At 47.4% G+C, this 24,015-nt stretch overlaps 1 protein-coding gene and 1 long non-coding RNA gene across 3 annotated transcripts in view; both read left to right on the plus strand.

Annotated features, from left to right (window-relative positions):
- Nucleotides 1–3,191: 3,191 nt before the first annotated feature.
- LOC310757367 overlaps nucleotides 3,192–24,015 on the plus strand; it is a 37,488-nt gene continuing 16,664 nt past the window's right edge. The window contains exon 1 of the long non-coding RNA XR_014545112.1: nucleotides 3,192–3,304. This is a non-coding gene — a long non-coding RNA (uncharacterized lncRNA). The remainder of the gene's footprint in view (nucleotides 3,305–24,015) is intronic.
- LOC310756598 (uncharacterized protein) lies at nucleotides 10,873–18,593 on the plus strand. Of its 2 annotated transcripts, none has more exons than XM_083600928.1 (3): nucleotides 10,873–11,195; nucleotides 12,797–12,934; nucleotides 16,096–18,593. In XM_083600928.1, the coding sequence occupies exons 2-3, from the start codon at nucleotides 12,802–12,804 to the stop codon at nucleotides 18,192–18,194; spliced, it is 2,232 nt and encodes a 743-aa protein (XP_083457054.1). In that variant the 5' UTR covers nucleotides 10,873–11,195; nucleotides 12,797–12,801; the 3' UTR covers nucleotides 18,195–18,593. The 2 variants fall into 2 exon arrangements, with proteins under 2 accessions (XP_083457054.1, XP_083457053.1); XM_083600927.1 differs by having other exon boundaries at nucleotides 10,874–11,195; nucleotides 12,761–12,934.

Here is a 24,015-nt window from a genome sequence, read left to right on the forward strand (position 1 = left end):
CTGGTCCTGCCCCCTGCAAGTCAGGAATCTCATCCAAGACAGATGGCCATCCAACCTCTGCTTTAAAAACTCCATGGAAGGAGAGTCCAGCACCTACCAAGGGAGTCTGTTTCACTCTGGAAGAACTTTCCTGTCCTAAAGTATTTCCTGAGGTTTAGCTGGAATCTCCTTTCTTGTAACTTGAAGCCATTGCTCCATCCTGAACACCTTGCTCCATCCTGCAGGTGACAGCCCTTTCATAACATGTATACGTTGTAGAAAATAACAATTCCATAAAACGGCATTTGGATGATTCCGATTTCTTTTAAGCCTATGGCCTAGCTTAACTGTAAAGGCCTGTGCCTGCCTACATTTGATGGAACAGAACGAGCTGCTTTTAGGTACTGTATGTAGCAAATGTCTGTTCCAGAACCCTGAAAAGAATAAAGTGGGAGTTGTATGCATGAAAAGAGAATCAGCCAGGCATGGCAATTGTGATTCATCTTGAACTGTTTTGTAGATGGATGAAAGAGGACTTTGGAAGACATTTAGTGAATAGGAATATTAGCCAAAGTCTTAAAAAGAAAGACAAAAAAATTGTTATATGTCGTCACATGATATGATGAGGGCTTATCTGAAGAGCCAAATGATTTTGGTTAGTTCAGGATGATGACATTGGGCTGCAACCGTTAAGATTGCTGTGATCCTTGAAGATGATGGGTTTTTTCGGAGCTAGCCAACCTAACAATGTTAATAAGTGTAATTTTTAATATGGTTATGATTTATGTTTGTTTGTTTTATGTGTTTGTTTATAATTTTGTGAAAACCAATAAAAAAATTGAAGTAAAAAAAAGATTGCTGTGATCCTTTGATTGGTGAATAGGAATGATGTGCAATTTGCCATTCCATCCAAAAAACACCTACAATAAAATATAAATTACTTATTGATCGGAGAAAGAGAGGCGGATTTGACCTACCTGACCTGGAATTATATCATGCTGCAGCAGGTCTGACCTGCTTAAGGGAGTGGATTAAGTTAAAGGACACTGATGTGTTAGATCTGGAGGAAGTAGGAACTCAATTTGGATGGCATGCATACCTAATAGATGGAAAGGAGAGAGTCCACATGGGTTTTATAAGGAAATCATTGTATAAAATATGGATGAAATATAAAGGGATTCTAGAACCCGAAACACCTTGGTGGACCTCACCTTAGAAATCATGACTGTAAAGAGAAAGAATATGAATAACAACTGGGCAACATATAAGGATTACTGGAAGAGGAAAATAATAAACTTACCGTATTTTTCGCTCTATAGGACGCACTTTTTCCCCTCCAAAAATGAAGGGGAAATGTGTGTGCGTCCTATGGAGCGAATGCAGGCTCCCTGGCTTCAGCGATAGCAAGGCAAAGCCTCCGAAGCCTGCGCTCCGGAGGCTTTGCGTTGCTTCCGCTGAAGCCAGGAGAGTCTGCTCTTTGAGGCTGGCGGTGGGGAAAGCAGTGCTTCCCCCATCGCCAGCCCCAGAGATTGGGGGGCAGCGGGAAGGCAAGCGATGCCTTCCCGCTACTCTCCAACCGGGGTTTGAGGCTGGCGGTGGGGAAAGCAGCGCTTCCCCCATTGCCAGCCCCAGAGATTGGGGGGCGGCGGGAAGGCGAGCGATGCCTTCCCGCTACTCTCCAACCGGGGTTTGAGGCTGGCGGTGGGGAAAGCAGCGCTTCCCCCATCGCCAGCCCCAGAGATTGGGGGGCAGCGGGAAGGCGTGCGACGCCTTCCCGCTACTCTCCAACCCTCCTGTGGGCTTTTGGGGGAGATGGGGGAATTCCCCCACCTCCCGCAAAAGCAGGCAAAAGCCGCGCGCTCTTTAAAGGGGCTCCGTGGCTTCTGCTGGCTTTTCTAGTAGGTGGGGGAATTCCCCCACCTCGCAGAAAAGCCTGCAAGAGCCGCACAGCCTTTAAAGAGCGCTCAGCTCTTGGGGGCTTTTCCCCAAGGAGGGAGAAGGGACTGACTGGCCGAGTCCGTCCCTTCTCCCTCCTGTGAGCTTTTGCGGGAGATGGGGGAATTCCCCCACCTCCCGCAAAAGCAGGCAAAAGCCGCGCGCTCTTTAAAGGGGCTCTGTGGCTTCTGCTGGCTTTTCTAGGAGGTGGGGGAATTCCCCCACCTCCTAGAAAAGCCTGCAGGAGCCGCGCAGCCTTTAAAGAGCGAGCGGTTCTTGGGGGCTTTTCCCCAAGGAGGGAGAAGGGACTGACGGGCCGTTTCAGTCCCTTCTCCCTCCTGGTCGAAAAGCCCGCAGGAGTCACGCGGGGCTCCTGTGGGCTTTTGCGGGAGGTGGGGGAATTCCGCCACCTCCCGCAAAAGCAGGGAGAAGGTCTTGGAGTAGCGCACAGGCTGCGTGCAGCCTGTCCACTGCTCCCAGAGCTGCGGGGGGGGGGGGAATCATTTTTTCCTTGATTTCCCCCCCCCCTGAAAACTAGGTGCGTCCTATGGTCCGGTGCGTCCAATCGTGCGAAAAATACGGTAAATTGAAAGGATATAAGGAAGTTAAGAAATATTTGAACAATTGGCTGCAATTTTTTTCAAATTAATCAGAGATGACAAAAGAGGAAGAAAAAGGATTTGAGAAAGAAATTTCAAGATTGGATGAGTACTTGCTCCAATCTAAAAGTAAACATATTTCCAAACTATATGATTTGCTCCTAGAATGGGAGGTAAAGGAGGAGCAAGTGAAGACAGCGATGGTAAAGTAGGCCCAGGATTTAGGGGGAAATATGATGAGCCAACTACTGTGAGACAGGGATATTAAATTTACGGCATGCTACAATTTAAGAGAGAATGTAACGAAAATGCAATACAGATGGTACCTGACCCTGGTTAGACTGGCAAAAATGTATAAAAACTGTAGTGATGTTTGTTGGAGATGCAACAACGGGGCGGGAACCTTTCTACACATGGGGTGGGAATGCAAAGAGATTGTGGGGTTCTGGGAAAATATTTACAACCAGTTGAAAAAGTGAATAAGGAGTGGGCTATCTTTAAGGAATACATCAAAAGCTATGTGGAAAAAGTCAAACTTTTGACAGATATTGAGTGAATCCAGAACATGATTAGAGTGAAAGGAGAGTAAAGTTAAGATAGAAGAAGAGATTAAAGAAATAATGAAATGTGTTTAAGGCAATTGGAAAAATAAAGTAGTGTAACAAGAACGGCTGGAAGTCAAGTCACTTTGTGGGTGTTCATGTGGGGTAGATGTGTTGGTATGTATAGTATAGGTAGGCATAATATAGAGTAACGTAGGTATGCTTTATGTTAGGAAAATAACGTATTGTGTATATGTACTGTGTAAATGTAAATGTATGTGTTCTATATGTATGTGGTTCTTTGCAGGAACATTTGTATTTCAATAAAGGCCTATCTTTCCACCTGGAGACTTCCTCCTTTTTTTGGGGGGGGGGGGTTTCTGTGTGGATAACCTCCAGTCTGGGAACCTCTTTTTGAATTTCTACTACATATACATGACAGGATTTTTTTAAAAAAAATTGAAAGTGATTTATAATGAGATTGAATATAATTATTGGTAGAAACTATTTAAAACATTCAAAAAATGAATCAGCAATACATTTTTTCTTAGTGTTTACAGTTCAGTTTACAGATGGTTGGGGCGGGGGGAGGGCACAACATGCCGAAGCAGAGCCCATCTTTTTCAAGGGATCCTTAGTAAACCTGGGAACGTCTGCATGTGATCCCACCATAAAGAAGGAGGCTGGAGCCTGAAAGGCTAAAGCATTGGCCCCGAAGGCCTCAAGGGCGATTTCCCCCATGGAGACCTGGGACCCCTTCTCCTCCTAAAGGGACCTCCAAGGAGGAAGCCAGGGCCGCCAGGGCAGATCATCGGGTGACGATGTTTCTATTTTACTTAATATATGTGGGGTTTTGTGTCAGCATTGCTTGTGCGGGTTCTCTGCTGTTCACCTGTGTCCCTTTGGTGATGAGAGAGGTTGGGGTTTGTTGTGTATTGAGTCAAAGGATCTTATATCTGTATTATTATTGTCGGTATTTGCATTCGGGTAAAGTAACTGCCTTTTGGTTCCAGAGGGTACAGCTACTATTGGTTCATTTAAGTTGCTGTATTTGGATCCTCTGTCTTATTGGTTTCCTCCAAAAGGCAGGACTGTGATTGCCTGATATTGTTCCCTCCAAAATGTATCCTTTCTAGCTAGTTCCCTGTCCCTATAAATGTAGCTCTCCCCTCCTCAGTTCCCAGTCTTGTTTGCTTTAATAAAGAAGTGTTACTACAGAACTGTCTCCAGCATATTATGTCAAGAGAGCTGAAATCACAAACCCCACGTCACAACAACTGGCGACGAGGATGGGATCCGGAATGCTGAGGAGCGGTTAAACGCAGCCCTGCCTCAGAGTCCGGATTGTAGCTAAGAACAAGACTCACTGGCCGGCTGAGAAGACGACCCTGCCCACAGGACAATGGAGAGTCCAAGGGTATTGGAGCCCTTCCAGCCATCAGATCCCCACACGTGGGAAGATTACGTCGAACGCTTTGAGTTCTTCGCAGTGGCTCAAGGGATCACCGATGCCAGCAAAAGAAGGGCCACATTCCTGAGCTACTGTGGGCCTGAGACCTTCAAGCTGGCCAAGGCATTGCTTGCTCCAGCGAAGCTAAGTGAGACACCTCTCAAAGATATTCTTGCCTGCCTGACAAGCCATTTGGCGCCTACTGAGACCAAGATGGCCCGGCGGTTGGAGTTTCATAAGAGGCAGCAGCGTGCTGGGGAGTCTGTATCTGCATTCCTAGCTGAACTGCGGAAGCTCGACTTCCAATGTCTGGAAGAGACTCTCCTGGATCGGTTTATCGGTGGTCTGAGCAGCAAGAAAGCCAGAAGACGCATCGTGGCTAAAGAAGAGGTTACCCTTGCTTCAGCCTTGAAGGAGGCCACCGCCACGGAGAATTATGAAAGAGAGGAGCTTGATGCCAGTCGCAAGGCCCCTAAGCCACAGATAGAAGTTGCGCATGCCATGGACGAGCTAGAGGCTACTCCGAGCCAAAGCCCAGTCCGTGGGGTCGAGTCAGTGCGTCAGGCCTGCACAGTGCACAAAGATCACCGAGGCAGGTGCCCTGGTTGTGGCGGAAACCATGAGCGGAAGAGTTGTCGTTTCCGGGATGCTATGTGCCGGACGTGCGGGAAGACAGGTCACATCGCCAGGGTCTGTAGATCAGCGGCGTTGGGAGCGACAGGAGCAACTAGACTGGAGCATCGCAGACCGTCCACGGCAAACCATGTTCTAAAGGACTGCCACTACGTAATGGAGATCAACGGGAGGGTCGTGCAGTTTCCAGCGCAAGGCAAGGCACACGTCAAGGTGAAGATTGAGGGTCAGCTGTGCGACATGGAGGTGGACTCCGGATCTGGATTCACTATCGTGTCGGACCAGACCGCGAGGACATTCTTCCCCAGGGGTAAGTTGCCCCCTCTGGAGCCCTTCCCGGCAACCTTGCAGTCATACTCAGCGGGCCGCATCCATGTCATGGGAATGTGTGCCGTGAGAGTACAGTTCCGGGACAAACAGGCGGTACTCAAACTGGTGATTGCGAAGGGCAGTCACCCCGGTCTCCTGGGCACTGACTGGTTCCCCGCCCTGGGACTGAGTATATCAGGGCTTAATTCAATCCAAACCTGCCCTGAGATGAGCGAGGCATTATCCAAAGAATTTGCCGGTCTCTCTAATGGAAAACTGGGTTGTTATAAAGGGCCCCCAGTTGATTTCGAATTGGACCCTGGGGTGGCCCCAATCCGACTCAAACCAAGGCGAGTGCCATTTGCACTGCAACCCAAGATCGAAGCAGAGCTGGATAAATTGGTCAAGCAGGGAGTTCTCTCACCCGTGGACTCTGCTAAGTGGGAGACTCCAATTGTCACGCCCCTTAAAGCAAATGGGGAAGTCAGGATCTGTGCAGATTACAAATGTACTATCAATAAGGCACTCAGGGGAAACTCATACCATATTCCAGTCGTATCACATCTGTTGGCTAAACTGGCTGGGGGCAAGGTGTTCGCCAAAATTGACCTGGCACAAGCTTACCAACAGCTGCCAGTAACCCCACAATCAGCGGAAGCACAGACTATTGTCACACATAAAGGGGCGTTCAGAGTTAACAGATTACAATTTGGAGTTTGTGTGGCCCCAGGGATTTTTCAAGGGCTCATGGAACGCCTGTTAAGAGGTCTGCCGGGGGTCTTGCCATTTTTTTATGACGTTTTGATTGCTGGAAAAGACCCACAGGAACTGGTTGCGCGTGTCCGTGCAGTGTTGCTCAAGTTCAAGGAGGTGGGGTTGCAACTGAAAAAGGAAAAATGCAGTTTTGGGGTGCCAACTGTGGATTTCTTGGGGTTTAAAATTGATGCATCAGGCATCCACCCCACAGATGCTAAGATTAAGGCCATCATCGAGGCACCACGACCACAGAACAAGACGCAGTTGCAGTCATTCCTGGGACTTATTAACTTTTATCATTCGTTCTTACCCCACAAAGCTTCGGTAGCTGAACCATTACATCGACTGTTGCAGAAAAAGAATGTGTGGCGATGGGGGCAGGGGCAGCAGAAGGCGCTTGACTCCTTGCGAGGAATGCTGAGTAGCAGGAGCGTCCTTGCTCATTATGATGAGTCGAAGCCGCTGGTCCTGGCATGTGATGCCTCTCAATACGGCCTAGGGGCGGTGCTGAGTCATAGGGAACCGGATGGGTCGGAAAAGCCCATCTCTTTCTATTCCCGTACGTTGTCGCCCACGGAGCGCAACTATGCTCAAATTGACAAAGAGGTGCTTGCAATTGTGGCAGGAATCAAAAAGTTCCATGATTATGTGTATGGTCGCCATTTCTCCATTGAAACGGACCACAAACCACTGTTAGGGTTGTTCAACCCGAACAAACAAACGCCACAAATTCTCTCCCCCAGAATGTCGCGTTGGTCTATATTCCTGAACGGGTTCCAGTACACCTTGACCCATGTGCCGGGGAAACGGTTGTGCCATGCTGATGCGCTGAGTTGATTGCCTCTTCCTGGCGGGAGCAATGTGGATCCTGCTCCAGCGGAGCACATAATGATGCTGGAAACACTTCCGGGGGCTCCTGTAACGGCTACTGATATAGCTGAGAAAACGAGGAAAGATGCTGTTCTCTCCCGTGTGCTCACTTGGGTGGGGAGGGGGTGGCCAGGTGGTCTGCATGAAGACAAATTCAGGCCTTATGCGACAAGGCAGCACGAGTTGTCCATGCATAAGGGTTGTCTCCTGTGGGGAGATAGGGTGATCATCCCAGCACCACTGAGAAACAGGGTTCTTGAGACGCTTCACATGGGACACCCAGGAATGGTCAGGATGAAGTCGCTAGCCCGATGTTATGTGTGGTGGCCTGGAATGGACCAGAACATAGAACAATGGGTACGAACATGCAAGGCATGCCAAGAGGTGCGGCCAGAAGTGGCCAGAGCACCAGTTCACTGGTGGGAGCAGTCCAGATCTCCCTGGAGCCGGCTGCACTTAGATTTTGCTGGGCCATTCCAGGGGAAGGTCTTTTTGGTTATCGTCGATGCATATTCCAAATGGTTAGAAGTGGCGATGGTCCCTAGCATGGCATCAGCTGCCGTAATCAAGGTGTTGAGGCAGCTGTTTGCAACCCACGGGTTACCTGAGACCATTGTATCAGATAATGGGGCAGCTTTTGTATCCCAAGAATTCAGGGCATTCTTGGCTGATAACTTCATAAGAGGGGTCACATCTGCGCCCTTTCACCCATCCTCCAATGGGCAGGCTGAGCACATGGTAAGAACAGCCAAAGAATCCATTGCGCGCTTAATGGAGGGTAACTGGTCAGCTCACATCGCGCGAATGTTATTCTTGCAGCATGCGACGCCGTGTACTGCGACGGTCAAGTCGCCAGCTGAGCTGCTCTTGGGTAGAAGACTGGTAACGGTGCTGGATTATGTCCACCCCGATAAAATGCCAAACCGTAATTCAAGAGCAACCCCGCAGGCTGAGGCTGACACAACAAGGTATCTCGCCCCTGAAGATCTGGTCTGGGTGAGGAACTATTCACGAGGTCCGCGGTGGGTGGCTGGTGTGGTCACCCGGACTAGTGGACCAGTGTCCTACTATGTGACCTTGGAAAATGGGCAAGTTTGGAAAAGACATATAGATCAGCTGAGGCGCTGGGCGCTCAGCAGGGAGGGGTCAGATAATTCATCCCTGGCTAACGACGCAGAGCTGCAAGACCAGAGTGAAAATGGCCCAGAGGTGCAGTCACCAGGGGCTTCAGCAAATGAACCAGGGTCTGCTAGTCCTCAGGATGACGAGGTACAGGTAGGGGACCCTGCGATGTCTGGGACTCCATCTGTTCCTGACGAAACCCCTATAGCACCCCCCTTACCACAGGTAACATCCAATCCAGAACCGGCAACACCTGTTGTCAGGAGATCAAGTAGAAGTTGTAGGACCCCACAGTACCTGAGAGATTACGTCTGCGGTGCTCACTAGGGGGGGAGGGGTGTTGTGTATTGAGTCAAAGGATTTTATATCTGTATTATTATTGTCTGTATTTGCATTAGGGTAAAGTAACTGCCTTTTGGTTCCAGAGGGTACAGCTACTATTGGTTCATTTAAGCTGCTGTATTTGGATCCTCTGTCTTATTGGTTTCCTCCAAAAGGCAGGACTGTGATTGCCTGATATTGTTCCCTCCAAAATGTATCCTTTCTAGCTAGTTCCCTGTCCCTATAAATGTAGCTCTCCCCTCCTCAGTTCCCAGTCTTGTTTGCTTTAATAAAGAAGTGTTACTACAGAACTGTCTCCAGCGTATTATGTCAAGAGAGCTGAAATCACAAACCCCACGTCACAACAGGGTTGGCCTAGGGTGTGGTTGTTCATTTGTGGTTGGCTGTGGTGGTCTTTGTTTTCATGGGTGAGTGGGGTGGGTGGGTGTTTTGCATCAGGTTAGCCACATTGATTTGTATGCTGTAGGTGGGTTTTTGTCATTGTCTTGTTGGGCTGTGTGTGTGATAAAGGGGAGTCATACTGGGGTGATGGCGTTAAGAATGGACCTCCAGAACGAATTAAGTACTTAACCCGAGGTACCACTGTAGTGTGTTGTTGTTGTTTAGTGTTGTTCAACACTGATCTTTTAAAAAGAAACTAATAATAATAGTAAACAACTGTGAGGTTGGACCCCAACGGACATCTAGTCCCACCCCCTGCAATAAAGAATCCCTGACATTTGGCCTTCCAGCCTCTGTTTGGAAAACCTCCAAAGAAAGCAATTCTGACACTGGTGGTTTACAAACAGAGATCAGGGAAGGAGTGTTTGCTGACACTGAAGATCCAGAGAATCATTTAATTTCGTTTTACTTCCTTCTTAACGCAGGAGTGCTGGAAAGGAGAAAAATCAATTGTGTGTGTGTGTGTGTGGGGGGGCATTATAATTAACTCATGCCCAGGTTGGGAAATGACGCATCAGCATCACAGTGAAATGGGTGCAGTTTCCCAGCCTCAGTTGTGGCGCCTGTGAAATGGGTATATCACAGTGAGGCTGAATTTAGAGGTGCTTCAAGGTGAATGAGAAGCAGGGATGGGAAGGGGGCCTGGTTTTTATTTTAAGGGTGGGGGTCTCCAGACCCAGGACCTGGAAGACCAGGCCAGCCTCAACATCCAGGGGCAACTCAGACTCCAGGGCAGATTCTTCCAGGCGTCTCCTGGGTGGGGGCAGGAACAAAATGGCAGGGTGCTGCTTGAGGGCACTGGGCATGACTAAGTCTCCACCCCCAGCCTCCTCCAGGAACCAGCAGCCCAGCTTGGCCACCAGAGGCAGGGATCTGCCAAATAACGCTCCTGCCTCCGGGTGTGAGCCCCAAAGCAGCAGCAGCAGCAGAATCTGGGTCCGGACCAAGGGGACCCCTCCCACCTAGCCCAGCCTCCTGTCCTCACAGCAGCCCAGTGCCCCACAGAACAGAGCTGCCTGGGTAGAGTGCCTCTGGGCCTGGAGGCTCCATAAGAAGAGCCCTGCTGGATCAGGACAAGGGCCCACCTAGCCCAGCCTCCTGGCAGCAGCCGATGACCAGGCGCCCCCCCCAGGGAACTCCGCAAGCAGGAGTTGAAGAGCATCCTCCCATTCTCCTTCTCCCCCGTTCCAAGGTAGACTGGCTCTGTCCATGGAGGATCCCCTTGGGCATCGCTGGGGACACAGCAGAGCCAAAGGGGACCAGGCTCCCCCCAAGCCAAGAGGCCCACGAGGGCAGCGGCACTCGCTTCCAGGAAAGCGGAGGGACTATCCCGGGCCAAATTCCCCTCCGCGCCCTCCCGGATCCTGGCCATGCCGCCCAACCTTCCCCCGCCTGGACTAGATGACCCTCAGGGTCCCTTCCAACTCCAGAATTCTGCGATCCTCTGAATTCTACGATTTTGAAGTTGAATCGGAAACAGCAGGAAACAAGCTGCCTCCAAGAGCCCTCCAGAATTTGGGAAGGGGGCGGGAGGGAGAGCAGCGAGGTGGGGGCGCCCCATCTGATATTTGGGCCTCGGAGTCTTCCTGCCTAAATGCAGAACCCGACCTTTGTCCCCACTGAAGGTCCCTTTCTAAGTCTGGAGCGAGTTCTCCAACTGGGGAGTGTACTGATTTATTTATTTGCATTTAACAGATTCACAGAGGGGTCGAGGGTCATCCAGTCCAACCCTTTGCAGTGCCTAAAGTGGGGCTTGAACCCAGGACCCTGAAATCGAGAGTCTCCTGCTTTACCAGCGGAGGCTTTTGCTCCCAAGGGACCGGTGTCTCCCTCAAGTACCCTCCTAATATTGCAACAGACTTTCACTCTGCTAGTGAGCAGGTGAAGCATTATTATTATTTTATTTATACCCCACCCATCTGGGGGCAGGGCACTAAGCGGCATCTGAGCCGAGAATCACAGAGAACTCTGCACATGCCCTGGACCCCCGGATTCTGGGAGGGAAGGAGGACAGCCAGCCAGCCAGGGGGCTGTGCTCAGCTTGCGAAGGGTTAAATCGACCAGAGCCGGAGTCCTAGAGAGGACAGGAAGTAGAGAGGCGGGGCGGGCCCTCCAGAGCAGAATCCCCTCCCTCCGTTCCCAGTCCCTTGCGGGCGGCATCTTTTGTGTCTTGTCTCCTCTATTCGCTGCCTCGGTTTCCCTCCTGGGAAGAATCCGGTGAGTCTCCTCTCTCTTCCCCCTTGGGGGGCCCATGGGAGAAGGGGGTCCCGGGGCTGCAGGGGAAGACCCCCAAGTCTGGGAGCAGAGGGTCCTGCCCCCCCCCATTCCTCTCTGCCAAGCCTGGGAGGGGGCGAGTTTCCAGGGGGTCTGCAGCTCTGCTCTTCCTTGGCATCCTCTTTGGGGAAGGAGGGAGGGGTCTGGGGGGGAGGGCATGCCCAGAATGCCCCTTCCAGTGGAGGAGCCCCTGCCAGGCCGTCCTTTCCCCCTGCCAGATCCTCCTCCAGATCAGCTCAGGTCTCCAGCCCAGAGCCTCAAGGGAAGCCTCTCTGGGCAGGGGCCACGCCTGGGGCCCCTCCGTGGAGAAAAGGGGAGAGCCAGAGGGCTAAACTGGCTGCACTGGGCTTGCCAATGCAGGGAGGAGAAGGAGGGGGCTCTGGGTGGCAGGTCTGCCAACTTTTCTCTCTCTGATCCCAGAGGGAGGTTTCAAGGATGTTCCCCATCCTGGAGTTTCTCTGCAGCTGCTGCTGTCGCAGAATGTTTTATTTACATTAAACTTATAACTTCCACAGTGCGTAGGTAAAACTGGAACTTCCTCCCGCAGGAGGCAAGCATGATTGTGAATAATACTCTTAGAAAAATGTAAGATACAGTAGGGGACATTTATTTATGTATTATCAAGAAGAATAAAGCAAGGATAAAAGACACCTACTCCCCACCTTCTGGGACAAAAGAGGGATTATCAGTCACTGTGTGGCTCCTACTACTAACAGGGGACATTGGTGCTTTCTCAAAATAGACTAGTTCTATCAAGCTACCCTAAGCCTTTGGGAATCTTGTCACAAGAGGAGCGTAAAGCTCGCCTCTGGAGTTTTTGGAGGATATACATGCCTGGTGTTCTTAAGAACACTGCAGATTTAGGACATGTGGAAGATCTATACTTTGATTGCTTCTGTGCCAGGGTGGGGGCCACATTTTGGGACTGTAGTCTTGCGAAGATGGTGTATAAGCACAGACGATATCTAAGGAGGAGAGGTGTATTAGTTTCCTGGTATTTCAAAAATGTGGCATCACCAGCTCCTCTACTTCCACATACAGATTTGGACCCCATGCAACTCCTGACAGAGGTGGATACGGCCACAACATCTGTCTGGCTTGTGATGAGAGAGCTCAAAGATTGTGAACAGGGCTCTCCATACAAAGCACCTAGCATGGGGGCACCTACATGTAATATCTACTCTGCTCTTTTCTGCCCATGCTCTGGGGTTGCAGTTTTCAGGCTTAGAGACAGGATGGTGACTGGTTTTTGTACCAAGTTCTGTCAATTATCCCCACTGCGTTCAATAGGATCTACTCTGAGGTCACTACTGTGTAGACCATGCCAAGCTTGCAAGTGGGGTGAGGAGCATACAGAAGAAATTGGAATCACTGGAGATGTTTAGAAATGGGGCTTCTCTTGGGAAGGGGCTGCCCCATTTGTGCTTCTCCAGGGGCAGGGGAATATCTAGGGCAAGAGAATCCCTGCAGGGCCTCTGAGGCTCCCTTTGCTTCTTCCTCTCTCCCAGGACCCTGCAGCTTGTTTTCGCTTCTTGATTGCTCAGGAAGGATGAAAGAGACGGATCCTGCAAAGCTCATAAGGATGGAAGGGGGAAGATGGATGGTTGACCTGGTCAGGTTGTCTCCTGCATCCCTTCGCACAACCTCTGAGCATTCCCTCCCAGGGACCTCTGAGAGATCTGGTGAGTTCCAGGGGAGTGGAGATGGGGACATGGATGGAACCAGAGAGGTATTGGGGCTTGCTCGGGGGGCACCATTTCGGGCTCCTCCACCTGCCTGTCTGCACCTTTGTCATCTGCAGGCAATTTGAACTAGGAATACATCACAGCCCCCCGACCACCACAATGTATTGGCAGCTCAAAATGTCTAAAACCAGTACCGTGATTGAATGCTCTACAATGTCAGACAACTTACCGATCCTTCAGGCAGCATTAGAAGTCATGACTCTTGAAAGTAACCTGATCCTGGGCTTCCGATTTGTCTGCGAAGGGAAATGGTGAGGCAGTTCGAGTCGTCCATTTAAAAGACGACTGTTACTGGGGCTTTTGAGCAGTGGGGGTGAGTGCCAGGGTTAGACACCCCCCCCCAAAAAAGTGCCCTACAGGTAGTGGGGTGTCGAGGGGACCAGCCGGGTGTGAAGAGGCTTGCCGTGATTGCCGGAGCCCTGACGCTGTATCGGCAGGTCAGCAACCACACTACCTGGGGTGTACGAGGCATCCATATCTTTCTGGTATAAGTCCTCTGTGTATTCTTGCCACCTCTTCTTCATGTCTTCTGCTTCTGTTAGGTCCTTACCACTTTTGTCTTTTATTATGGTAATCTTTGTACGAAATGTTCCTTTCATATCTCCAATTTTCTTGAACAGACCTCTGGTTTTTCCCATTCTATTGTTTTCCTCTATTTCTTTGCATTGCTCGTTTAAGAAGGCCTTCTTGTCTCTCCTTGCTATTTTTTGGAAATCTGCATTCAATTTCCTGTATTTTTCACTATCTCCCTCGCATTTTGCTTGCCTTTTCTCCCCCGCTATTTGTAAGGCCTCGTTGGGCAACCACTTTGCTTTCTTGCATTTCCTTTTCATTGGGATGGTTTTTCTTGCTGCCTCCTGTATAATGGTACGAGCCTCCATCCATAGTTCTTCAGGCACTCTGTCCACCAAATCTAAATCCTTAAACCTGTTCCTCACTTCCACTGTGTATTCATAAGGGATTTGATTTAGATTGTATCTTACCGGCCCAGTGGTTTTTCCTACTTTCTTCAGTTTAAGCTTGAATTTTGCTATAAGAAGCTGATGATCTGAGCCACAGTCAGCTCCAGGTCTTGTTTTTGCTGACTGTATAGAGCTTCTCCATCTTTGGCTGCAGAGAATATAATCAATCTGATTTCGATGCTGCTCATCTGGTGATGTCGATGTGTAGAGTCGTCTCTTGTGTTGTTGGAAAAGAGTGTTTGTGATGACCAGCTTGTTCTCTTGGCAGAACTCTATTAGCCTATGCCCTGCTTTGTTTGGAACTCTAAGGACAAACTTGCCAGTTGTTCCTTTTATCTCTTGACTCCCTACTTTAGCATTCCAATCCCCTATAATGAGAAGAACATCCTTGTTTGGTGTCATTTCTATAAGGTGTTGTAAGTCATCATAGAATTGGTCAATTTCAGTTTCTTCAGCACCAGTGGTTGGTGCATAAACCTGGATTACTGTGATGTTAAAAGGTCTGCCTTAGATTTGTATCGAGATCATTCTATCATTTTTGAGATTGCATCCCAGTACAGCTTTCGCCACTCTTTTGTTGACTATGAGGGCCACTCCATTTCTTTTACGGGACAGTAGTAGATATGATGGACATCCGAACTGAATTCGCCCATTCCTGTCCATTTTTGTTCACTGATGCCCAGGATGTCAATATTTATTCTTGACATCTCATTTTTGACCACATCCAACTTACCAAGGTTCACGGTTCTTACATTCCAGGTTTCTATGCAATATTTTTCTTTACAGCATTGGACTTTCCTTTCACTTCCAGGCATATACGCAACTGAGCAACCTTTCGGCTTTGGCCCAGCCGCTTCATCAGCTCTGAATATACTTGTACTTGTCCTCCGCTCTTCCTCAGTAGCATGTTGGACGCCTTCCGACCTGAGGGGCTCATCTTCCAGCGTCATAACTTTTATATGCCTGTTGTCTTTCTCCATGGAGTTTTCTTGGCAGGGATACTCGAGTGGCTTGCCAGTTCCTGCTCCAGGTGGATCACGTTTGGTCAAAACTCTCCACTATGACCTGTCCATCTTGGGTGGCCCTGCACGGCATAGCTCATAGCTTCTCTGAGTTATTCAAGCCCCTTCGCCACAGCAAGGCAGTGATCCATGAAGGGGGGAATAACTTTTTATTTGCTTTTAAAAACAAGGATCATAGGACTAATATACAAATATGTAGACCAAGTATCTCTAGCATATGGTTCACCATTAGTGGTCAGTGTATGAGTTCTGGGTTCCTGAATTGGTTTAAATTGAAAGAAAAAAAGGGAAACAGGAGAGAACAGAGAACATTCAACATTGCATAGCTGAATGCCTAGTCAGGAGCTCTTGCGGCTGTTGTGTTTAGATTAAGTGTGAGTTAGTCACTTTTCCTCTTTTGTCACCAATGAAACGATACAGAGTTAGTCTACTCTTGAAAATGGGAGTGGGGTTCAAACTGAAGAGAGTGATTTAGGTATAAATTAAAATTTAGACCAAATTTAGATTGAAGCAACAGCTGGTGGAGAGTGTGCAGGTGAAGATGTTGCTGTTTGTTTCACAGACAATTTGCTGGATCTTGACCAGAGAGCTCTGCATAAGGAAGTCAAGGAGGAGAATCGCGGGGTCATGGACCCTCTTGGTAATGCTTCCTGTTGGATCATAATATCTGTTCTGAAATTAAGCAAGTAACTTTGAAAGTCCATACATACCTCTATGTGATGAACCTTCACTATTTAGATGGAGACCAACAGCATTCGGGATTCTAACATCCCCACCATGAACCCTGAATGGAGGGATATCCACTGTTTTCTCTGCAATTTTTTTCCTTCTAGTCATGCCTTTTAAAGCAATGACCAGGTTGTCTGAACTGCCCAGGCCTTCTTAAATGTCAGCCTCAGAGCTTTAAGGGAAATTGGAGATGGAGTGGATTCCAGGATTGAGCCAAACAAAATTTATCCCAGATAAAAACCAAGCAATATGTCAGTTAATACCAGCCAACAGTGAAAACTATAGTAAGGGCTCACATCTAACTCTCTTCAGTTCCTCCTCTATCACAAGCATTCATTAACTTTGTTCTTCCTGAGGCTCTAATTAGCTTCTCTCTTCATTGCAGATGGTGATGAATTGGAAGGGAAGACCAAGGGGGACCACAACAGAATTCACATAGCAGAGAAGTCAGATAAATATACAAAGTGCGGAGAGAACATCTGCCAGAGCCCCCAGTCCACCTCACATCAAGGAAAGAGCTTTGTTCGGAGGGATAGAATCTCTTCACATGAAAGAACTAACAGCGGAGAGAAATTGTATCAGTGCAGAGAATGTGGGAAGAGCTTCCGTCACCGTCAGAATCTCACTTGCCATCAAAGAATTCATACAGGGGAGAAACCCTATCAGTGCTTGGAATGTGGAAAGAGCTTTTGTCACAGTTCCAGTCTCACTTCCCATCAAGGAATTCATAAAGGGGAGAAACCCTATGAGTGCTTGAAGTGTGGAAAGAGCTTCAATCGGAAAGATGGTCTCACTTCCCATCAAAGAATTCATACAGGGGAGAAACCCTTTCAATGCCTTGAGTGTGGAAACAGCTTTCGTCACAGTTCCGGTCTCACTTCCCATCAACGAATTCATAAAGGGGAGAAACCCTATCAGTGCTTAGAATGCGGAAAGAGCTTTAATCGGAAGGATGGTCTCAGTATCCATCAAAGAATTCATACAGGGGAGAAACCTTTTCAATGCCTTGAGTGTGGAAAGAGCTTTCGTCACAGTTCCAGTCTCACTTCCCATCAACGAATTCATACAGGGAAGAAACCCTATCAATGCTTAGAATGCGGAAAGAGCTTCAGTCAAAGTTGCAATCTAACTAAGCACCATAGAGTTCATACATGGGAGAAACCCTATCAGTGCTTGAAATGTGGGAAGAGCTTCAGTCACAGAGAGATTCTCACTTGCCATCAAAGAATTCATACAGGGGAGAAACCCTATCAGTGCTTGGAATGTGGAAAGAGCTTTAGTCAAAGTGCACATCTCACTTCCCATCAAATAATTCATACAGGGAAGAAACCCTATCAGTGCTTGGAATGTGGAAAGAGCTTTCGTCAGAGGGTGCAGCTCACTTCCCATAACAGAATTCATACAGGGGAGAAACCCCATCAGTGCTTGGAATGTGGAAAGAGCTTTCGTCGGAGAGGTGATCTCACTTCCCATCAAAGAGTCCATACAGGCGAGAAACCATATCAGTGCTTGGAATGTGGAAAAAGCTTCACTAAGAGGATGCAGCTTACTTCCCATCACAGAATTCATACAGGGGAGAAACCATATCCATGCCTGGAATGTGGAAAGAGCTTCAGGTATATGCAGTGTCTTAGTTTGCATCAAAAACTTCATACGGGGGAGAAACCCTATCAGTGCTTTGAATGTGGAAAGAGCTTCAGCCAGGGGATACATCTCACTTCCCATCAAAGAATTCATACAGGAGAGAAACCATATCAATGCTTAAAATGTGGGAAGAGCTTCAGTCTCAGGCACAGTCTCACTTTGCACCAAAGAATTCATACAGGAAGGAAACCCTATCAGTGCTTGGAATGTGGAAAGAGCTTTCGTCACAGTTACACTCTCACTTTGCACCAAAGAATTCATAAAGGGGAGAAACCATATCAGTGTTTGGAATGTGGAAAGAGCTTTCGTCACAGTTCCACTCTCACTTTGCACCAAAGAATTCATAAAGGGGAGAAACCCTATCAGTGCTTGGAATGTGGAAAGAGCTTTCGTCACAGTTCCACTCTCACTTTGCACCAAAGAATTCATAAAGGGGAGAAACCATATCAGTGTTTGGAATGTGGAAAGAGCTTCCGGGAGGGGGCCAAGCTCACTTCCCATCAAAGAATTCACACAGGGGAGAAACCTTTTCAATGCCATGAGTGTGGAAAGAGCTTTGGTCACAATTCCTATCTCAGGATCCATCAAAGAACTCATACAGGTCAGAAACCATATCAGTGCTGTGAATGTGGGAAAAACTTCAGTCAAAGCACCCATCTCAAGACCCATCAAAGAATTCATACAGGGGGGAAACCATATCAGTGCTTGGAATGTGGAAAGAGCTTCATTCGGAAGGATGTTCTCACTTCCCATCAAAGAATTCATACAGAGGGAAAACCAACAAAGAAAAATAATAACGCAAACATTATTGAACAACCCTTACAAAACACATTTGTATAGAAAAGAGAAAGGGCATGGGAGAATAACTAAAAATAGCCTATATCACATTTGTATCATATCATTTGTCAACACATAGAAAGGCAGGCTCCCCCAGCGCTCCCCTGGGTGCCCCCTCTTCTCCCTGTCTCCCACCCTGAGTGATCGTTCCACTGTAGCAATAATTACTCAGAATATGCACTCCTGGATAAACCCAGCTGTATTTAGTATCCAGCCTTTTCCCTCCCCTTTAGCAAGATGGCACTTTCCCTCCATTCCGCCGCCCCCAGCCCAGCCTTCAAATCTTAACCACTCAGATAGTGCAATATGACTCTTATTATGATTGTCTAATAACCCAAATTAGTATTTCTCCAGTTTCTAGGTCCAGTTTCTATAAAGCCTTATTAAAACTGTTCTAACAAATCTCAGTCAAGTCACAGTCCAAAATTATTGTCCTTTTTAATGTTCATCCAATCCTGCTTTCTCTTCTTTTACTAATCTTCTTTCCTAATCCACTGGGGGTGGGGAAGAATGCATATTAAATCCCTTTCCTCATACGAGATCATAGCTTGTGTTATGAACAGTTTCAGGAGTTGCACTGCATCTCCTTTTGCTGGATGTACATATTTCTCTGCTGACAATTCCCACACCAGCTCATCCCAATGCAGACTTGTCTTTCTATGGAGCTCTTTCTCTCTCCTCCTGTTCTTCCCTCACCTGCTCAACAGAACCTTCTGCCACTCCCAGCGACTCCTTTCCAACGACTCCCAGCTTATGACCCACACATTCACCACAGTCTCTTTTTCTGGCACCCGTCTTGGTCTTCAATGCCAAGGTGCTCCATGTCTGGATGGAGAGCAGAGCTGCAGAAGTTTGTTTGGAGTGGATGCATCTGGTTCTCCATAAATCAGGCAGAGGCAAAGTTCATTGGCAAAAGAAGAACTTTCTACTAAAGGTTTTTCAGCTTCGTTACAGAACAAAGCTTCAGGGGACTTAGCAGATGTGAAAGTTAGAAAATGAAAGTAAGAAAGAGAAACCAGCCCACTGAGCTCACAGATTTATCTTTCTGGCTGTGTGACCTTGAGATAACAAAACACAAATCATAATAAATCCAGCTGCCTCAGCAGAAAAGGACAAAACCTTCTGGAAGGAACCGGTTTCTCCTCTCAGGATTTTATCTGTGACATTTTGTCCCACTGCCAGAAAAGCATCTTTAGCTCCCTAGTTTCTGTGGCAACACTTTGGCCCAAGTTTCAAACTTTTAAAATTAGCATGGTGGTTAGCTTGTTGCAGGCTTGTTAAGCCTCTTTGAATATAGGATTTCTGGTAAGATCCCTTCTACTCCCTCATAAAAAGACACGACACAATCTTGTTAAAGTCAATATAAAAGTGGTTTACTCATTCAGTTCACAGATGCATCCCTGAAGGCAGACTTGGGTTACAAAAGTGTCTAACTATATGAACTATCCCATAAGGGAGTTAGTCCCAAGTAACCGCAACTGAGCTGTCACTTCTCCTAACATATAGGAAGACAAAATGGAGAAAAAGAGCAGAACATGGAGGACATATGATATTATGACCAGGGCTTATCTGAAGAGCCAAATGATTTTGGTTAGTTCAGGATGATGACATTGGGTTGCAACTATTAAGATTGCTGCGATCCTTTGATTGGTGAATAGGAATGATGTGCAATTTGCCATTCCATCCAAAAAAACCGTAGAATAAAATATAAATTACTTATTGATCGGAGAAAGAGAGGCGGATTTGACCTATGTGACCTGGAATTATATCATGCTGCAGCAGCTCTGACCTGCTTAAAGGAGTGGATTAAGTTGAAGGACACAGATGTGTTAGATCTGGAGGACGTAGGCACTCGATTTGGATGGTATGCATACCTAATACAGGGAAAGGAGAGAGTCCACAAGGGTTTTCTGGACCATATTATAAGGAAATCATTGTATAAAATATGGATGTATATAAAGGGATCCTAGAACCCAAAACTGTTGGATTTAAGCAGGTTTCTTGCACAGCCTGCTATGATTTCTGGCCATCCTTCACACTTCCCTGTGCCACTGGACGTGAGCCAGTGTGGTGTAGTGGTTAAGAGCGGTAGTCTCGTAATCTGGGGAACTGGGTTCGCGTCTTTGCTTCTCCACATGCAGCTGCTGGGTGACCTTGGGCCAGTCATGCTTCTTTGAAGTCTCTCAGCCCCACTCACCTCACAGAGTGTTTGTTGTGGGGGAGGAAGGGAAAGGAGAACGTTAGCCGCTTTGAGACTCCTTAAAGGGAGTGAAAGGCGGGATATCAAATCCAAACTCCTCCTCCTCCTCTTCTTCTTCTTCTTCTTCTTCCCAGTTTCAAGCAGAGTATCGCAGCAGTGGTGTGCCTTGTGTAGGTGCAATAAATAACAGGTCCATACACCAGCTTCTTCCTAATCTAAAGAAGCTTTAGGTAAAGATAAAGGGACCCTTGACCATTAGTTCCAGTCGCTGCCGACTCTGGGATCATCTCCCTTTATTGGCTGAGGGAGCCAGTGTACAGCTTCCGGGTCATGTGGCCAGCATGACTAAGCCACACCTCTCAGTAGGCAGGACGATACCTAGAGCTGTTTAACCCTGTAAGTTCTGATTCTCACAAAAACACCTTGGTGGACCTCACCTTAGAAATCATGACCGTAAAGAGAAAGAATATGAATAACAACTGGGCAGCATATAAGGATTACTGGAAGAGGAAAATAATAAACTTAAATTGAAAGGATATAAGGAAGTTAAGAAATATTTGAACAATTGGCTGCAGTTCTTTAAATTAATCAGAGATTGGCAAAAGATAAACAAAAGGGATTTGAGAAAGAAATTTCAAGATTGGATGAGTACTTAATCTAATCTAAAAGTAAACATATTTCCAAACTATATGATTTGCTCCTAGAATGCGAGGTAAAAGAGGAGCAAGTGAAGACAGAGAATTCAGAACATGATTAGAGTGAAAGTTAAGATAGAAGAGATTAAAGAAATAATGAAATGCGTTTAAGTCAATTGGAAAAATAAAGTAGTGTAACAAGAACGGCTGGAAGAAGAAGAGTTTGGATTTGATATCCCGCTTTATCACTACCCGAAGGAGTCTCAAAGCGGCTAACATTCTCCTTTCCCTTCCTCCCCCACAACAAACAGTGAGGTGGAGGAGCGGGGAAGCGAATCTGGTTCCCCAGATTACGAGTCTACCGCTCTTAACCACTACACCACACTGGCTCAAGTCACCTTGTGGCTGTTCATGTGGGGTAGGTGTGTTTGTATGTATAGTATAGGTAAGTATAATATAGAGTAATGTTAGGTATGCTTTATGTTAGGAAATAAGGTATTGTTTACAGAGTGGTACCTCGGGTTAAGTACTTAATTCGTTCCGGAGGTCCGTTCTGAACCTGAAACTGTTCTTAACCTGAAGCACCACTTTAGCTAATGGGGCCTCCTGCTGCCGCCGCGCCGCTGGAACACGATTTCTGTTCTCATCCTGAAGGAAAGTTCTTAACCTGAGGTACTATTTCTGGGTTAGCGGAGTCTGTAACCTGAAACGTATGTAACCTGAAGCGTATGTAACCTGAGGTACCACTTTATGTACTGTGTACATGTATGCGTTTTATGTGTTAATAAAATATTTTAATTTAAAAAAAGGAATGAGGGATGTGGTTCTTTGCAGACACATTTTTATTTCAATAAAGGCCTATCTTTCTACTTGGAGACTTCCTCCTTTTCTTTTGGCTTTCTGTGTGGATAACCTCCAGTCTGGGAACCACTTTTTGAATTTCTACTACATATACATGACAGGATTTTTAAAAAATAAAAAAGTGATTTATAATGAGACTGAATATAATTATTGGTAGAAACGACTTTAAAACTTTCAAAAAATGAATCAGCAATACATTTTAAGATAGAATTTTTTCTTACCGTGAAGTTTAGTTTACAGATGGTTGGGGAGGGGGCACAGCATGCCGAAGCAGAGCCCATTTTTCCCCCCAAATCATTTTTATTATTTTTTCTAGTAAGGCTATTTCCCATACTATTTGGTACCATTGGTCCATGCTTACTCCTGACAGGTCTCTCCAGTGTCTGGTTATGATGTTTCTGGCTGCTGATAGTAGGTGGGTTATGAGTGGCTGAGAGGGAGGAGAGCAGAGGAAAAGGGCCCCTCGCTCACGAACCCCCCAGGTCTGAATCTGTGAGGGAAGCAGGGCTGCGTCCCAAGGATTGAATGGGGACACAACTAAGGGAAGGAGCGAGAGGGAAGGAGCAGAAACCCAGGGAACATTTGGCCCCCGTTTCTAGAAAGCGGAACATCTGCCTGAAGTGGAGCAACTGCTTTTTGGCAAGCGGAGCAGAGGAAAAGCTGTGCCTGTCCTGCTGCGTTTAGTGCCGTGACATCCTCCAAGTTGAAGGAATAAGTTGACTTCCGCCAGAAAGAACACATCTCCTGACAGCAGGTTTTCCTGGGTAAATAGAATTTTTTGTGTTTGTTCAGCTTCAGACCAAGATTCTAAATTACCAAGTTTTCCCTCACACAGGAGATGCTGTGGTCAATGACAGAAATTCATTTAATGGGCGTACCGTGAGGCGGATCCACTATATTTCATTGGGGGCCATTAGCAGGGACATAATGCAACTTTATTAATGGGAGGCTTGAGGTGGGATCCGCTACAAGGCCATTATAAAATGATCAGAAAGAGTTGTAGAGTTGGAATGCATTTATACCAAATATAGTAGGTTAGGAATCAACATACATGTTTTTGAATAATAATATCACCTAGACATTAGATAAGCATATATGGAATTGGAATTGTTAACTCTTATAATGATATAGTGTCTTGTTGTTTAGTGTTGTTCAACACTGATCTTTTAAAAAGAAACTAATAATAATAGTAAACAACTGTGAGGTTGGACCCCAACGGATATCTAGTCCCACCCCCTGCAATAAAGAATCCCTGACATTTGGCCTTCCAGCCTCCGTTTGGAAAACCTCCAAAGAAAGCAATTCTGACACTGGTGGTTTAAAAACAGAGGTTGGGGAAGGAGTGTTTGCTGACACTGAAGATCCAGAGAATCATTTAATTTAATTTTACTTCTTAACGCAGGAGTGCTGGAAAGGAGACAAATCAAGGGTGTGTGTGTGTGTGGGGGGCATAATAATTAACTCATGCCCAGGTTGGGAAATGCCGCATCAGTCCCACAGCGAAATGGATGCAGTTTCCCAGCCTCAGTTGTGGCGCCTCTGAAATGGGTATATCACAGTGAGGCTGAATTTAGAGGTGCTTCAAGGTGAATGAGAAGCAGGGAAGGAAGGGGGCAGGCTGGGCTTTGCAAAGGGCCTGGTTTTTATTTTAAGGGTGGCGGTCTTATATCTCCAGACCCAGGACCTGGAAGACCAGGCCGGCCTCGACCTCCGGGGGCAACTCGGACTCCAGGGCAGATTCTTCCAGGCGTCTCCTGGGTGGGGGCAGGAACAAAATGGCAGGGTGCTGCTTGAGGGCACTGGGCATGACTGAGCCTCTGCCCCCAGCCTCCTCCAGGAACCAGCAGCCCAGCTTGGCCACCGGAGGCAAGGTTCTGCCGAAGGATGCTCCTGCGAGGAGGAGGAGAAAAAGGGGGTGGACTAGATGGCCCCTGGGTGTCATTCTAGGAGCGGAAGGGCCTCAGGAGAGCCCCAAAGCAGCAGCAGCAGCAGAATCTGGGTCCGGACCAAGGGGACCCCTCCCACCTAGCCCAGCCTCCTGTCCTCACAGCAGCCCAGTGCCCCACAGAACAGAGCTGCCTGGGTAGAGTGCCTCTGGGCCTGGAGGCTCCATAAGAAGAGCCCTGCT

The sequence above is a fragment of the Podarcis filfolensis genome (genome assembly GCF_964270895.1).
Source record: "Podarcis filfolensis genome assembly, chromosome: 2".
Lineage (NCBI taxonomy): Eukaryota > Metazoa > Chordata > Lepidosauria > Squamata > Lacertidae > Podarcis > Podarcis filfolensis.